Source organism: Prorops nasuta, unplaced genomic scaffold, assembly GCF_024137725.1.
Source record: "Prorops nasuta isolate Cenicafe-Biocafe unplaced genomic scaffold, Cenicafe_Pnas_1.2 PNAS00018, whole genome shotgun sequence".
Taxonomy (NCBI): Eukaryota; Metazoa; Arthropoda; class Insecta; order Hymenoptera; family Bethylidae; genus Prorops; species Prorops nasuta.
The window spans coordinates 2149098-2166542 of NW_027116815.1; the positions used below are offsets into that span (position 1 = coordinate 2149098).

The 17445-nt window shown below is 36.3% G+C and overlaps 2 protein-coding genes across 10 annotated transcripts; one reads left to right on the forward strand and one right to left on the reverse strand.

Annotated features, from left to right (window-relative positions):
• Positions 1-467: 467 nt before the first annotated feature.
• Positions 468-15785, forward strand: ctrip (E3 ubiquitin-protein ligase ctrip). 9 transcript variants are annotated; one of them, XM_066738347.1, is made up of 25 exons: positions 2623-2701; positions 2780-3325; positions 3956-4291; positions 4371-4667; positions 5725-5811; positions 6601-6958; positions 7221-7414; positions 7487-7672; positions 7756-8417; positions 8482-8862; positions 8975-9147; positions 9216-9405; positions 9514-9736; positions 9822-10062; positions 10122-10524; positions 10592-10780; positions 10873-11058; positions 11156-11347; positions 11439-11644; positions 11731-12153; positions 12228-12480; positions 12567-12812; positions 12885-13214; positions 13294-13612; positions 13718-15783. In XM_066738347.1, exons 3-25 carry the CDS (start codon positions 3985-3987, stop codon positions 13912-13914), a joined length of 6243 nt encoding a protein of 2080 aa, XP_066594444.1. In that variant the 5' UTR covers positions 2623-2701; positions 2780-3325; positions 3956-3984; the 3' UTR covers positions 13915-15783. The 9 variants fall into 9 exon arrangements, with proteins under 9 accessions (XP_066594445.1, XP_066594443.1, XP_066594450.1 ...); XM_066738348.1 differs by lacking the exons at positions 2623-2701; positions 2780-3325 and adding an exon at positions 468-603; XM_066738346.1 differs by lacking the exons at positions 2623-2701; positions 2780-3325 and adding an exon at positions 2166-2302.
• A 108-nt stretch (positions 15786-15893) lies between these two features.
• On the reverse strand, positions 15894-17339 carry LOC136780175 (transmembrane protein 256 homolog). The gene is made up of 4 exons (XM_066738357.1): positions 17018-17339; positions 16451-16601; positions 16284-16396; positions 15894-16205 (listed from the first exon to the last, which is right to left on the reverse strand). Exons 1-4 carry the CDS (start codon positions 17084-17086, stop codon positions 16062-16064), a joined length of 477 nt encoding a protein of 158 aa, XP_066594454.1. The 5' UTR covers positions 17087-17339; the 3' UTR covers positions 15894-16061.
• Between the last annotated feature and the right edge of the window lie 106 nt (positions 17340-17445).

Sequence of the window (17445 nt, forward strand, 5' to 3'; positions counted from 1 at the left end):
TTTGTTCGGAAAACATATTTTCGTCATAGCGAAAACAGAGTATGTTCGGAAATACCACTAGCTGCCACCTGAAAAAGTGGAAAACGAAATATTCAGGAGTCGGAGTCAAAAGTGTCCGTCCGGACTCCGGAGTCCAGACTCCGGGCCGAGGATACCGCGTGGGATTTTTGGGCCATTATTATGCAGTTATGTGATAAAAGCTGTGTTTTATTTAGCAAAAAGTTGCTACACTTTTTACACTTTGTGCACTTTTTAAGGTGCCAACTTATACAATGGACAAAGACAGAAATACGGAAAGTGTAGAAAAATGTTAAAAGTGTAGCTAAAAAACACAGCTAAAAATTGAGATATCGTTCTGTCTCTGTAACTATACTAACTAACTATAGTCTATCTCCTACTGTGTATCGACTATCGAGTTGCCAGTCTGTGCTAAATTTTTGTAGTTTATGCTTGTTGGTCGAGATATCGTAATTCGTAGGTAGCAGACGACGCTTGGATCGAGTTGACTTGACAGCTCAGCGCTCACTCTGAATCTGAATTTTCACGTGTATTATCGCATTGCGTAATTGGAATCCCACTTCCAGGGAGGAGCTGCCTTCTTCGGTAAGTAGAAATCAACGATCAAGCCAATAATGGACGACTCGTTAGCAGCCCGAATTTAACCACGTATTTCTTTTATTAATAACTTGGTGCAGAATAGCCCTCAAATAAGCCATAAGCTGATGTCTAACACGACAAATACACTGAGATTTTATCACTGGTCTATTGACTTTATCAACCAATCCTATTACTTTCATACGCCCTACCGAGGTCATGCAATATATTTAATACTACACATTTGTTACAGCTGAATATTATGATTATCAGAAAAATCACAAGTGCTTTTCTTTTATTTTAAAAAAATTTTGTTCCAAATTTTATAACATATGTCTTACTATCTTACTACAACATTTTCTAGACTTATGGGCTGGAAGCTATTAATAAAAGTAAAGAGTAAGACTTTGTTATTGCATACCTGGTGTACTTGTTGAGCAAATTAAATTCAAGGATCGTCATAGTGATTTAAAGTTGCAAGTATGGTGATTGTGCATATCAATATTATGTAAGGTTTTTTCTGATTTCAATACCATTTGTGAAAAATATTTATTTTAATATATTTCTAACTCATCCACACTTTGTAAACCTAATACATAGATCCGTCTATTTCCATGCATGTTTATATTTCAGTATTAACTAACTCAACATTTATATACATGCTACATTGCCAATACTATGACTTGTTAGAATATTCTTTTTCATATTTATCTAATAACGATTCACAAGTAGTTCTGAAAAATGAAATGGTAAATTGTTTTAACAATCAATTTATACTTCCTATATTTACCATTAACTGAAGTTTATTAAGAGAATTTCTGTGCTAAACTCTATATAGTATACAATAATTATAATAATATCAATATAGATTACATCTTAACAGTTACTTACTCATTATGGAAATAATTATTGTAGAATTTTCATATTTTTTGTTTTTTAATAAAGAAGAAACAATTCATCCTGCAATTAAATCTGTCATTTGAAAAACAATTTAAATTACAAAGTCTAATTTTTCTTAAGAGACTGGAAAACAGTAAATACTAGAAAACTTTTTAATATTTTTGTAAACATCAGATTACTTATTTCATTTTCTAAAAATATACAAAATATATATGTTCATAGCTTCAATTATGAATGGATGAGATGTTATTGCATCCATCATATAAATCTTTTATAATCGTATAATAAATAGGACTGGTGTCGTTTTTAAAACGTCTAATTCAATTAAAATAAGTGACGGTAGAGGAACTTTGAAAATCGCGCCAGAAATAGGGATATTCGCTGATTGGCCAAGGATTGAAGCCTTCGATCGTGATGGGTGTGTAGTGTGTAGATTTTGAAGCCAGACACCCAACGCAGACATCCCTCCACCCTTCTCACACTCTTTCCGTTTCATGACGTTTCTCAGTGGGGGCGGAGCGTTCTCCAACCTCTCACCCGTTACAGCCAATCCAAAGCGTCGATAGTTCGTCGCATTCCCGTTCCCCCGAATTGCTTGCCCTGATGAGAGTTCGGTGAGCAAGGCTCTTTTCAGAGTAGGTTTAGTATGTTTCTTTGTGTGCGGCGTGATTCTGTGCATGTAGCGAGACAGAGGTCGGAGTGTTGAGTTGAACAGGATCGGGGACTGGATTGGATTGGAGAGAGTAGAGAGAAAAGTGTGTGGCTGACTTGGAAAGTGAGAAGAACAGTAAGCAGAGCAGCAGCAGCAGTGAGTAATCGTACAAGGGCAGTAAAAAGTAGGAAGAATATTTTAGCAACAGCAATTTACGGAGAGTTCTATGGGCAGATCGTAGTGTCGTCGTAGCTCGTTTAGTTGGTAGTGTGCACGTATGTGTGCATAGCAAATTCGTGAAGTATATACTATATATGTATGTATATATATGCTGTGTGCGATCGAGTGAGGGAGGGGAGAGAGAGAGAGAGAAGGAACGAGTGTGAGAGAGAGAGTGAGAGTGCAAGAGGCTCAACCAGGCTCAACTTCCCACTACTTACCAGTTGTATATATGCAGTTGTATCGTATGTAAGGAAAAAGGTCGTATGTGCAGCGATTGATGTGCGAGAAGACATTTTCCTCGCGATGCCCTCGGCATGTTTATCCAGCATTCAGGTAATTTGAATGAAGAAGTGGGCGATTTCTTGTTGCATTAAAAATCATAGGAAGATCATTTCTTTCTCATTGGTGTAGAGTTGGGCTGGCTGGTAGGTCGGTCGGTTGGCTGGTTAGTTGGCTGACTGGTGCTTTTAGCTGCTCTTTTTGTCAGGGACCTCAACACTTGAGGTCACACACAGTGGAAGGCTAGAGAGGAAAGCAACAGGGAGAAAAGGATAGAGAAAGAACTCGTCCTCCATTACTTGCTTGGAAGCAAATGGTGGCCTGTTCTGTTCTCTTCTAGCATCGTCTGATGGGCAAGAGATTCTTTGTTGTATACTATATTCGAACCTGATTGGGCTTGGCTTGGCTTTGGCTTGTTTCGTTTCGTTTCGCTTCACACGTCGCCAGCCTGCAAGAGTATTTGAAACATTATTCCCTTCTCTCTCTCCCCCCTCTCTCCCCTTCGTATCTCTGTTTCTCTCTCTTGCGTTCTTCCTCCTTCCCTCTCTTCTACAAATGGCCCTGGCACCTGGACACTACCCGGAGGTAGCGAAACATCGCCACGATGTCAGCCGTTTAATATTTAACTTTTACACTCATCTCTACTCTACGATAAAACGGAAAAGTCTTAGTTATTGTGTCTGTTATGATTCTTGTTTCGTTACTATCTATTTAGCTGCGAAGGAAAACATTAATTGCGCATCGCATCAGCTGTATTAGCCTGTCACGTTTTTCTTCTTGCCCAACTCCCCTTCCCCCCTCTCTCCCTCTTTCTCTCTTCTCTTCTCTTTTTTGTGCGCTGGGACGTCTCTTCACATTTATGCTTTTCCGCGATATCTATAAATTATAAAAATTTTGTATTCACTACCCATTCATTCGTGTTTCTTATCATTCACAATATTTTATTCACCCATTTTCTCCTTACGAATGTGCTTCTGTCTTTTTCATTGATACCTTGCACCCAAGTAATGGATTCTTTTGTTCTTTATCTCTTGGTGTCTTGACACCTTTTTTGTCGTTTTCCCTTATTCTCGTTTACCTCGGCATCATTGTTTTCTTCGTCAATCTGACATTTTTAACACGATTTTGTTAGAAAAGCATTAAATCATTCATAATCTTCCAATATTATTGTCTTTTGTTTTGTTTTATTTTTTTTATTTCTTTTGAAATATAAATTTTTCTCTTATATTATTTAATGTTACATGTGAAATAGTAATATTATAGGTTAAAACAGAAGTTTAGTATATCAAATGTTTTTTCAAATTACAGATAGAATAGTGGCATGAGTCGATTAATCTATGGCAGATCAACAAGATCAGTTGTCGTCAGGGGGGTCTGTAGAGAAGGCCAGTGCTTCGGCAGACACCTCTAAAATTATAGAGCAAAGTTCCAGCAGTGGCAATACTGGTTATAGAAAACGACAAAGCAGTGGTATCCCAGTTGCAGTAGAAGAAAAAAGACGTAGACACACAGCTGGAAATCTTGAGAACTCACAAATTAATAAAGGCACATCTGCTCAAAAGCATTCAGTAGATTCTTCCAAAGGAGACGAACGAACAAGAGGTGAAGACAAAGGTCATGGCAGTGGCTTAGGACCTTTACTAGGTAAAGTTGCAAGTCTGTGCTGCTTTTTATTGATGTACTATAGAGATCTGTTCAAATAAAATGATAAATTGGCTTATAGATACGGATTGGAGATCTCATCATAAGATTCAACAATTCCATTGTAGTATCAATAGTAACAGCACAAAACATCGTAGCTCTCCTAAAGCCAGTTTACCAGAGCTGCATTTATCAGCTATTGACTGTGTGGCCTCTCGGACCAGATCTCGTACTCCACAAAGTTCAGTCCAAGGAAGTAGCAGCTACGACTTATCATTATCCACAGGATATACTAGAAAATCAACAGGCTCATACAACAGTTTAACACCTTCTGGTACTTCATCTTTAATCAAGCATCCATCCACATCCAGGGGACGAGGTGAGTTTAAACTTTCTTTTGTTTCTTTTTTATTAGCATTATTAGTTACATATGTGGGGAATACTTATTTTTTTAATAGATAATATTATCGGTTATTTTAAAAACCCAACAAAAATAACATACCAGTGTGAAATCATGTTAAAAGTGAATAATTGTTATATAAAGAAAGCATGAATTTATTTCTGACTTTGATAGATCCTTATTGCAGTTTTTTCGTATATGTAAAGTTATGGATTTCCTGATTTTTCATGCAATTAAAACATAATTAAATACATTTGTAATTATTTTATCATAAACTACTATATGCTTAATTAAAGTGTAGTAAAAATATGCTTTCATACGTATAATTTGGAAGCTGCACTTTAAATCTCCCAGAATATAGATGTAAAGAAACATTTTCTCTATAACTATTAGAGATACCAATATTTTGCCTAGGATTGTTTTGAATCTCTTCTTTCTCTTTGTGTAAGGAGAGGTCTTATGTAAATTATTGATATCTCTTATAGGTTTTGGGATAAACGATTTCTTATGTCAATGTTGAGGAGTGTTTTACAAGGCAAACTCTGTGTATGTGTCGTTTGACAAAGTATTTAAAGTAACAATTAATGTAAGTCAGTTACCATTGATTTGTGTTTATAACACAGTACAAATCTGGATAATATAGCTTTGTTGTTAGTAAGTAGGAACGATAATTATTAGAACCTATTCTAATAAACTATACAACAGATATTTTTTAAAAGAATACTTTTGCCAACTATATGTTCTTACTTTTGATACCATTATTAAAATGTATTACACTAAGAAGAATTTAAACTATTCATTGTATAGAATAAAATAGAATGACAAGATACATATATTGTTGATTAAAAAACTTGCACTTATACAAAGTGCTACATTTGTAAGACAGAACTATTTTGTAACATAGTGTGCATCTATTATATGTAATAAATAAGGTGAAATATATATATATAAAATAGGTTCTGATAGAAAAATGTGTTAAAACACAAAAGCTAGCTTTATCAATATAAAAGTCATAGATCAGACTGTATATCATTAGGCCTGAGGATGAGCGAATGTCTGGAAGGATTTGTGTCTGCTGTCAAAGCACTTTTTCCAATATCAACACAAAACTATCACCAAGAAGGTAAGCTTAAGGAGTATGCACCTCGTACAAAATTTTCTTCCCTACCTTTCTCTGTACCATTGCTAATCTTAACTGGATACACAAAAATCACTAGAAACTAAAACTGTATACATTTAACTTTTACTATTCTATATTTATGATTGTCAAATGACACACTAGCCTTTATTTCTGCATGAAATTATTTTTAATTGATATACTGTGCTATATCTTTAATATAATATCCGATCTAAGGAAGATAATCTATTTGATTAGCATCTTTATTGTAAGATTAAGACTGCATTAGATATAAGTTCAATATGAAGTTAATTAGACATGCACATAAACATAGAAAATTATATTTAAAACTGAGCATGAAAAGTTTAACTTCAATATATTGATCCTTAAAAAAGAAGAAAATGTTGTCTAGTTTAAAAGTTATTGTACTAAAGAACTGAAATAAATACATGCTTTTTTATTAGGATTGATACCTAATAATAAACTAAAAAATGTAATCTTATCATTACTCTGTAACAAATTTTTATATAAAAAGTAAAATCAAAAAACAATAGGAAAGTCTTATTTCCATTAAATTGAATAAATGCCGATTATTAAAAGAGATTATATTTTACGTCTAGGGATATATTCGGCTGTATGTCTTACCAAATTTTTTCAGCTACTTTAAATATATTTGTTAAACTATAAATGGGAAACTTAAAATGAAACGATTTTAACAGAGAGAGACTCTTTGTGAATGAGAAGTTTTATTACTCTCAATGATTACTAACGGGACGGTACTTTTTGACGTTTTAGGTTCCAAATCTCTCGGCAGTGTTAGTTGTGCGAACAGCAGTACGAGTGGTCAGATTTTGGGTGTGAAGTCCAGCATCAGAGTGGGTAACGCAGCTAGCAACGCTGTGGAGAGCGGTGGGGCGGCGTTGGCACATGACGGGGCAGGCACTAGTGGCATTTCAACAGCAGCCACTGCCAATTCAACGGTGTCTGCTACCGCTGCGGCCAACTCTGCACACCCTCATCCTGCGCACAAGCATCTACTACGCTCACGCATAAAGCTCTCCGGCGAGCCGTCCAAGGAATTGTCCACAACAGGAAAATCATCCAACAAACACCACAAAAAAGACAGTACAACGGGCTCCTGCTCCAGTTCCAGGTAAAACCCGTTTCTATTTCCAATCAGACTTCAGAATCAATCTAAATGCTTTGAAGAAAATAATTTACTAAAATTCTGTAAGCGCTTCATTATATCTCTTTAGCTTTATTTGTTCCATTTTATTATTTCAACAATGTCTGGCTTAACCCCAGGTGGGTCATGCTTATTTTCAAGGATAGGCCATGATTCACCTTTCTTTGTTACAAGCTTCATATACCAGCCATACGGTGTTTTATTTTAATTTGTCGAATTATTTTCGTAGACATCGTTCTTCCTCGCGAGCTCGAAAGCCGCTGATGGAAAGTGCTGCCGGTGGAGCAGGTAGTGTAATGTCTGGTACAGACTCTGTTTCATACTCGGCAACTCCAACATCCGTATCATCATCGGCTCCAAGTAGCCAGCTAGTTTCTAGTACAGGCGAGGAGGAGTCGGCATCTACTGCAACATCCGCTACAGGTACAGTTGTTATAAGTAAAATAAATGCTGTCGTAGAGCCATTTGATGGATAAATTAACGATGAATGATTAGGAATGTTTTCAGCTAGTGGAGGTCCTTCTGGAATGTCCGGTACAACAGGAGACAGCGAAAGTGACGATGGAGAAGTTGGGAGATTGCAAGCATTGTTAGAAGCAAGAGGCTTGCCCCCACATGTTTTTGGTGCTTTAGGACCACGCATGCAGCATCTATTAAATAGAAGCATGGGCGCAAGTTCCGGTAGTGACAACGTTTTTACTCATTGTTTAATATTTAGCTTTGCTTTAATTGCCAACGTTTTAACCAAAGATTGTATTTTTCAGCCGTGAAAGCGCAACAGCTTCTGGCTGGCTTGACAGCTGTTGACGACGAGGGGGAGCAACTGCAGGCTGTAATCGGAATGGGTGAAATTCTTGTCATGGGAAATGAGGATACTTTGACGGGTTTCCCTGTAAAACAAGTAGTCGCCGCTTTAATAAATTTACTTGGAATAGAGCACAATTTTGTGATAATGACGCACGCATGCCGTGCACTGACATACATGATGGAGGCATTACCAAGGTCATCTACCGTAGTTGTGGATGCCGTTCCTGTGTTTCTACAGAAGCTGGAATCCATAGAGTGTATGGATGTAGCGGAGCAGTGTTTGACTGCACTGGCTATGCTTTCACGAAGACACAGTAAAACTATTTTGCACGCTGGTGGAGTTTCAGCTTGCCTCAAGTTCGTCGACTTCTTTAACATCACAGCTCAACGTGCCGCATTAACCATCACAGCTAATTGTTGCCAAAATCTTCATCCCGATGACTTTCATTTGGTTGCGGATAGTTTGCCTTTGTTAACTAGTAGACTAGCCAACCAAGATAAAAAGAGTGTCGAGTGTGTCTGCCAGGCCTTTAGTAGACTCGTCGACAGCTTTCAACATGATCCAGCTATGCTACATAAAATTATCAATGCCGAATTACTTCAAAATTTACAACAGCTGGTAAGTTAAGAACTAAAATTTTTGGGGAAGAAACTAGTATTAAGATTTGTGTAACTTGTTGCAGCTTATGACTACACCGCCTGTCAACATTATTGGTAATTTCATAACAGTGCTGAGAATGCTTTCTGTGATATCAAACCGCTGTCCAGATTTGGCGCAGCTGCTTTTGCAACAAAATATTGCCTTTACGTTGAGCTATCTTCTGACTGGATCTTTAGAAGTGAAAACTGAAGATGTAGAGCTAGTTCCCCGATCACCACAAGAATGGTTCGAAATTACTTGCTTAATCGAGGAATTGATGCCTCCTTTGCCCACAGATGGAATATTCAGTGTAAATAGCTTACTCGAACGGACTAGCAATCTACAGGAAACTGTTCATTGGGAATGGCGTGATGAAAGACATTGTTGCCACCCATTTAGTACAATCGATTCACGTATTATTGAGGTAAGTTTTTAAGATAAATGGAGAAAGTATTTTTTCCTATACATATTTAATAAATAAGGATTTCTTGATTATTACTGGAGAGACGAGTAACATGTAACTATATTTATTAAAGATGGCATTTCAAAATGGCGAGGATGAAATTTGTCTTTCCTCGCTCGGACGTACGTACACGATAGATCTGACTGTGATGAAACAAATCAATGAGGATATTGGTACAGCGAGAAGCATATTTCGCAGAGTCAGTTCAAATCCTACAGAAGGAAAGGCCCAAACGTGTATCTCCAGGTATATATTTAAATTCTAAATATTTGTTACTCATTTTGCATATACTTATTGGTTTTTTATCTATTTAGCTTATTATCTTGTAGCATGGATGTGGTACCTCCCGTGATTGAGACTAATGAATGGCTAGTGTCCTTTATTCGAACTTTATTTTCTGTACTATACGAAGTATATAGTAGTTCGGCTGGACCAGCTGTTAAATGCAAGTGTTTAAGAGCTTTGCTTCGTATGGTATACTATGCCTCGACAGATTTACTTAAGGTATTTTACAAAATTCGATAACAAACACTTATGTTACAATTAATAGATTCAATTACTTAAACGTATATATATTTATATATATATATATAAATTTAATCTTTTGGATAGGATGTTTTAAAAAATCAAGTGGTTTCGTCGCATATCGCTGGTATGCTAGCTTCTCAGGATTTGCGAATAGTTATTGGAGCTCTTCAAATGGCGAGTATCTTAATGAAAAGATTACCACAGGTATTTGGAGTTCATTTTCATCGGGAGGGTGTATTACATCAAGTGCGACAGCTAGCAGATCCTGAAGTGCCTCTTGGTGTATCACCACCCAAGTGCCCTTCTGGTTAGTGTCTTTGACATTTTTCTTTTTAATATACTATTTTGATATTTAGTAGATAGGCATTTTATTCTTTTCATTCTTTATTTAGGCACGTCCTTGCCAAGCCCACAGCCAGGTCCATCAAATACACCACTTTCTACTACCATGATGTTATCGTCTAGCAGTGCCACATCACCAATAGCCTCACCATCGACAAATGGGAATATTCTATTTGGAGCCATTGCAACTTGTCAACTAAAGCCGAATCTCGCAGCGTCAATGGAGAGTCGCAATAGAACAGACTTAAACGTCAGTGTGGATGACTCTAATGCACCACAAAATGCTCATCTGTAAGTCTGATTTAACATAACATGTTTAGTTCCGATGTATAATTAACTCTTATCTTCAGAAGAATTGGAGATGTATTAAAGAGAAAACGTCAAACAAAAAAAAGTCGTTTCTCCAGATTAAGCGGAGGTACAGCGCAGCAAGCGCAACAGCCAGAACCGCTTTTTACGGGTTTCACGCCTAAAAACAATCGTTTCTTAGGCAATCTAAACCCTGCTAGATGGGGCAAGAAATCGTCATCAAGCACTTCCAATGATAAAAGGGACTCCAGTTCGTCCACTAATTTATCTAAGCCTCCCAGTAATCCAAATTTAACTGGTGGGAATCGTGATAAGGCGAAAGCTTGGGTGCGCGATCAAGCTGCGCAATTCTTGGCACGATATCAAGATGATGCTCCTTGTACTCATCCAGCAATGACGGTACTCGCGCGACTTACCGCTGCTATACAACGATTACAATCCAACGTAAGTATATTGTCTTAATTATATTAGTCAGCAAAATACTTTACCTCGCGCATCAATCTTTTCTCAGGACATAGATGACATGCTGCCAGCTCTTACAGAATTAAGAGATATTGTATTAGAAAGTGATATATCGCCGTTTGAGATGAACTACAGTGGTCTTATCAAAGCTCTGCTTAACTACCTCACCACCATGGATGCACCTGGTAATCGATACGATCGCTTGCGCATGTTCTGGAAATTGTTTGCAGAATCGACGGTGGGTCAAACAAAATTAATCGTTTAATGACTTGAGTTACTATAAAAATTAGTAGCTTATTGATCAATGTATCATGTTTATTTTGTGTTTAGTTGCGACAAGACAATAACAGAGGGGATCTTCATCCTGAAGCATTCGGTGCTCTAGTAACAAAATTAAATAGTTGTGTTGCTCAGTTGGAACAGTTTCCAGTGAAAGTTCATGATTTACCAGCTGGATCGGGCGCTGGACGTGGGGGTACTAGCGCTCTTAAATTTTTCAACACTCATCAACTTAAAGTATTACCATTTATCAAATTTTTATTGAGATTTATCTATAAATAAAATATCGAAGTGAACCTTATTGACTGATTTATAAATTAATCTGTTTACGCAGTGCAATCTTCAACGGCACCCAGAATGCAATAATTTGAAACAATGGAAAGGTGGTACCGTCAAAATAGATCCTCTAGCATTGGTGCAAGCAATTGAACGTTATTTAATGGTTCGTGGATATGGTAGAATCAGAGATGCAGAATCGATGGTGAGCGATGATGATAACAGTGAAGATGATATCGATGATACTTTAGTAAGCTTTATTTAAAAATTAACGATGATAAATTTGATATTTTATTAATATGATTGATTCAAACAGTCTATCTTAATTCCGAATTTTTTAGGCTGCAGTTGTAATTAGCCAAGGCTCGGCAAAACATAAACTCCAATTTCTGATTGGTGACGAAGTGCTGCCGTTCAATATGACCGTATATCAAGCTGTAAGACAGTTTGGTTGTTCTGGGCTGGATCACGCTGAAGCTGAAGCTGATAGCGAACCTCCCCTTGGTCATGATGCCGTATGGGTACAAACTCATACAATATACTACCGGTAAATGATGATTTATTGAAAAACTTCTAAATTTTGTAAAAATTATATGAAATAAATTTAAACTTAGTTTTTTTTATCTCTTCAAGGCCCGTACCAGAAGAAGAAACGACAAATTCTTTAAAGCCGGGCTCAAGCTCTCAAGGTAGCAGCCGCAAAGGTAAAGGAAAAAGTACAAAAGTTAGTTCAAAGAGAAAAGAAGATAGTCTTTGGCTCGAGGGTCTGGTCCCTGCTCAGCGATGCCCTCTCATTCCATATTTAACTCCTACTCTGCCCCCTTCTGTAACGATTAACGATGCCTCGTTAGACGGCCTATGTCTGTTACGACTTCTGCATACATTAAACCGTCATTGGGGCGTTCTTTTCCCACACATAAAGAGTAAAGCGTTATTGTCCGCTCAAGACTTTATCAACAATAAGATTGCTGCCAAAGCAAGCAGGCAGTTGCAAGATCCTTTGGTTATTATGACTGGGAACTTGCCTTCCTGGTTGCAACAAATTGCAACAGTTTGGTTGGTACTATTAATTAGTTTTTGCTAATACATTATTGGAATTTTCTTGAAACATTGCGTTCGTTTTGTTTTAGTCCATTTTTATATCCGTTTGAGACACGACAACTATTGTTGTACGCCACATCCTTTGATCGGGACAGAGCACTACAACGCCTTTTGGATTCTGCGCCAGAGCTCTCAGGATCAGATAGTCAAGAACGCGTCACACCACGCTTGGAGCGCAGAAAACGAACGATATCCAGAACTGATATTTTGAAACAAGCGGAACAGGTTATACAAGATTTAGCATCCAGCAAAGCTCTACTCGAAGTGCAATACGTTAATGAGGTATGATGTTCTCATTATTTTTAATCATCGCACAAAGAAAATATATACTTTTTATGTTATATTAAATTAATGTTAATTAATTGCAGGTTGGTACAGGACTTGGACCAACATTAGAATTTTACGCTCTAGTCTCCAGAGAACTGCAACGTGCTGATCTTGATCTATGGCATGGAAGTGGTAATCCGACAGAGAGTGGATACGTTAATCCTATTCATGGTCTATTTGCCACTCCTATACCGTGGAATACTAAAGTTTCTCATTTGGCTAAGCTTAAAACTAAATTCAAATTCCTTGGAAAATTCATGGCCAAAGCAATATACGATTCAAGAATGGTAATATTTATTAATCTTTGCAAGTTCTATAAAGTATTTCCAAGTTGTTTCACTGAATTGATTTTTTTTCAGCTGGATTTACCATTTAGTTTAACTTTCTATCGTTGGCTTCTTGGTGAAGAGCATTCATTAACACTATCAGATTTACAATACGTTTGTCCGGATGTATATCGTACGCTTACAAAACTTCAAGAAGTGGCGAGACGGAAAGATGCCATTGAATCTGATCAAACGCTGAGACCTCACGAAAAGGCTCAGTTGATCGAAGCACTTGACTTGGACGGATGTCCCATCAGCGATTTAGGCTTGGTTTTTGAACTTCCAGGCTACGAAAATATTGAATTAAGAAAGGGGGGCAGCGACATAACCGTCACTATTCATAACTTGGATCAGTATATTAAGGTATTGAATCAATTTTAATCACTAGAAAATATCTTCTAAAACATATTATTATTTTATTTCATTTACTCTTTAATTGTAGCTAGTAACACATTGGTTTTTGTACGAGGGCGTATTCAGACAAATGGAAGCTTTTCGAGAAGGATTTGAATCCGTGTTTCCACCATCACAATTAAGGTTATTTTTTCCTGAAGAGCTGGAGGCAGTATTTTGCGGCCATGCACAAACTGGAGGACAATGGGATGTGAAGACGTTATCGGAATGTTGTCGTACAGATCATGGTTATACCCCAGATTCACGAGCAATTCGATTTTTGTTTGATGTTATGTCCAGATATAATAGTGAAGAACAAAGACAATTTGTCCAATTTGTCACGGGATCACCACGATTACCTGTTGGTGGTATGTACGATAGATGCTCCCAGTAGAAGAATATAATATTCCTACTGTAGTTTTCATATTTTTTTCAATCTGCTTGTTATGTAACAAATACAAACATTGTTTCAGGTTTCAAAAGTTTAACGCCACCGTTAACGATAGTGCGTAAAACATTTGATCCATCGATGAAAACTGATGATTTTCTACCATCCGTGATGACTTGCGTGAACTACCTAAAACTGCCAGATTATACAACGTTGGAGATAATGAAAGAAAAGCTACGAATTGCGGCACAAGAAGGCCAACACTCATTTCACCTCTCCTAGAAATTGATGGGAAATAAGCTATGGATTATTTTTAGTTTAAAGACCGAAACTTTTGGATCGAGACCAATCTTAATCGTTTGTTGTAAAACTTTATCAAAAGCATTGTTGGCGAAACAGCGATGCGCAATGTCAGACTCAGTTTTGATGACGGTTTTACACTATATATCCATTTTTTTCGACGATCTTCTTTTACTGGTTTTTCCTCCCCAAGTATTTCGTTTAAATAAATACCAATTTGGTGTTTATTTCTTACTTACTGACTTGGATTGTGATATACTTCTTTACGGAAGAAACGAAGTGCAAAGATAATGTGTATGTGTATCCACTGAAAGAAGAAACAAGAGGGAAAAAAAGGAGACACAAGGAAAGTGTGAGAGTACGAATCTCCTCGTGTGGTTTCGCCCACTTCCACGGTGATCCATGTGGTTAACATAGCAATTATCGAGTCTGGTCTTTGCAATGTGTTACATTAATGAAAATAAACAAGAATAAGAGAAGGAAGGAAAGAGCTGTAAATATAGTTTGATATATGCGTCTATATAAATACTTTATATGATAGTAACGAGAATATCGCTATGAAGCAAGCTCTATATAGTCTGTACTAACTATAACTATACCATAGCTCGAGATGATAATGTTCGCTAAGTATAAGTAAATTTTATATATCAGCGGTGCGTCGCAATCGTGCACCACCATCAGTCCCATCTGCCTCTTACGTGGGGAAACTAACGAGCTAAAATCATTCAAAATAAATGTGTGTTATGAGGATACAGCATACATTTTATCATCATAATACAGCATATGACAAGTCCTAACATACAACAGTATAGATAATAGTGCGTCTCCTTCTCCTCTCCAGTCTATTTTTTTCCTCTTTTTCCTGTAATCGATCTCTTTGTGTTCGTTCCTCCGATAGCGAGCACAGCGCGAAATAACGCGCAACACTCCTATATTTAATTTTTAATAGACGTATCATCATCATCATCACTTAATTGTTATTATTATTATTTGATATTTTTATTCTAGATAGGGTAGTCTAATGAATTACTTTGCATAACTATGTAAGAGTACAGTGGGCATAACCACAATCGTATCATTTGTCAATGAAGATAGTAGTGTGATGTAAAAGAGGAGATAAATTAATGCAGAATCGTAAATAAATCTCTTCGAAAATCTTTTATTGATGACTCCTAAGACTGGTGTGATATACAGTGTATCGAAAACAAAAAAGGTAATACGGTACCAAGCGAATTGCATAGGATGTCATTATTTCCTTAGATGTTTGTATAAAAAGGAAGGAAAAGTTCTGTACAGAAAGCCAGGGAAAAACCAATTTAACATTCTACAATTACCACAATATCTCGAGCGTCTCAGCATTTCATTTCTCAGCTTTTCCTTTGCTCACCTTCGTCGATTTGATATTCAAATTGTACTCGTTTGTTGCTATTATGTAGACCATTTGTTATTTTGCTCTTTGTATCTTTTATTACTACCGAGTTGTAGCGTTTCACTTTCATGTCCTATCATGTATCCGATAATGTTACTAGGGCATAATCGCGTTTATTTTGGCTATTAGCCAGAGAATTTCAGGCGTCGACTCAAGGATGGTAATGCGCAAATAACGAGTAGGAAAGTAACCATGATTGATAGTCGCCAAATGGAAATTAATACGTGCAAAAAATGAAATCTTAGATGCGCATCGCGTAAGATGCGAATCGGTTTAGGATATGGTCTAAACCTTTAACAATATTATATACAAAAGTTATATTTATATCGATTCACTAGTATAAATCAGTTTTATTTTACTCGAATCGAACATTTTGTTTCTTTAAAAATCTTCAATAAATGCAAACACTATAAACATGCTTGCCAAGATATGCTTCACCCGACGATTGAACCTATTTTAAGAAGCATGCATAATTTTATTATTATTGCCTCATTTTCCTTTTAAATGTGTTTGATTAGATAAAGCCTTGATATAAAGAAAATCATTTTATTGGTATTTTCCAACATAATTAAGTATGAAATATATATTGCAATATAAGATTCATTTTTGAAACAGCCCTTAAGTAATTCATGCTGATAAATGCCATTGTCATCTCAATTAAACTGTGATATTTCTTAAATTATGAATCATTCCTTTAGGCTTAAAACAGCATTCCTAGCCAGCCAATTATAAAACATACTCCTCCATATGGTGTGATTCTACTGTATTTCTTTTCTCCAGTAAATGCGTAATAGTAGCAGCTACCACAGAACATGGTGATACCAAGTAACATAAATGTAGCTACCTGTAAATATTTAATGGTGTTTTAAGTAAGTCTACACAAATATTTTAAAATTTGTATATATATCATTTTAATACATACAAAAACCCGAGCCCTGCAAAGAGGTAATCCTAATAATACCAGAGTATGGATGAAATGATACCAAGAAGCTGTCCGAAATACCTCTTTTAAATCTAGATTTTCTTTATACGATCCTAGAAAAAGTTATCTTTTAAATATGCTTGCTTTTTTAAAAGTACATAACTTACTATGAGCTCCATAGGCTCCAAATATGACAGCGGCAGCTCCACTAAGTCCAGCTAATCTTACATAAGGTCCAGCTTCAGATGCCAGTCTCCACAAAGGTATTACAGGTGCCACTTTCATTTCTGTTGCTTTTGGAGTACCATAATACTTGAACTAAACAATTATGAAAAACAAAAATACTTATTAAAACATAAATTGAAAAAAAGCAATGATATTGATTGTTGATTTTAGCAGGGGTAAGTGAATACATTTGCATGAAAATATTAAAGTACCTTCCTGGTATAAAATTGTACATTCCTTGCAAGTTTAGTAAACTTACTTTGATTTCGATACATAATCTGCACTCTTCAAATCAATAGCTATATATTATAAATTTAAGCTATAACAGAACTAAATAAAAGCAAATTAGTACCCGATAAGTTTAAACGAACAGTGGTAATTTTTGAAATTACAGCACACAATCGAAGTGTTTAATTAGATTTTATCTCGCAGAAATTATATTTGTTACTGATATTAAATAAAGCAAAACATTAAACCGTCTATTTTTTGATCGAATACCTATTGCTTACCGCAGAGAATAATCCTGAGCTGATAGGGTTAGTCAAGAATGCATAATTTAAAGCATCTTGTATACCCATATCTCTTTTCGTTCTCGTAAATGACTCCTCAAAGAAATAAAAGAAACCCCATACAACTAATAAAACGTAGGTCAAAAACCGTTAAAAGCGAACGTAGTATTATGAAAACTTTCACTTTTCACTAAAAATCTACCAATCATAGAATTGCATCAATTTTATAAATATATATGATTGGTTAATTTCAATTGAAAAATTTCACGTGAAGTTATATGATTGACCCATGATTGACCTCCTGGGTTTGATTTGGACTGTATGGATATGGAAATGGAGTGTGTGGATTGTGGAACCACTGGAACCTGGAGCCGGAGGTCAGGTCGGGGGCCAGAGCCAGCCAGAGCCGGGGGTCTAGATATTTCATT

Excerpts from the sequence above, each read along its gene's own strand:
- ctrip (XM_066738348.1), top strand. The coding sequence starts at position 3,985 with ATGGCAGATCAACAAGATCAGTTGTCGTCAGGGGGGTCTGTAGAGAAG. Across the intron at positions 8,418-8,481 it reads TTCAAAATTTACAACAGCTG|CTTATGACTACACCGCCTGT; the intron begins GTAAGTTAAGAA and ends AACTTGTTGCAG. Across the intron at positions 9,148-9,215 it reads GCCCAAACGTGTATCTCCAG|CTTATTATCTTGTAGCATGG; the intron begins GTATATATTTAA and ends TTATCTATTTAG.
- LOC136780175 (XM_066738357.1), bottom strand. The coding sequence starts at position 17,086 with ATGGGTATACAAGATGCTTTAAATTATGCATTCTTGACTAACCCTATC. Across the intron at positions 16,397-16,450 it reads TGGAGCCTATGGAGCTCATA|GATCGTATAAAGAAAATCTA; the intron begins GTAAGTTATGTA and ends AACTTTTTCTAG. Across the intron at positions 16,206-16,283 it reads TTTGCAGGGCTCGGGTTTTT|GTAGCTACATTTATGTTACT; the intron begins GTATGTATTAAA and ends AAATATTTACAG.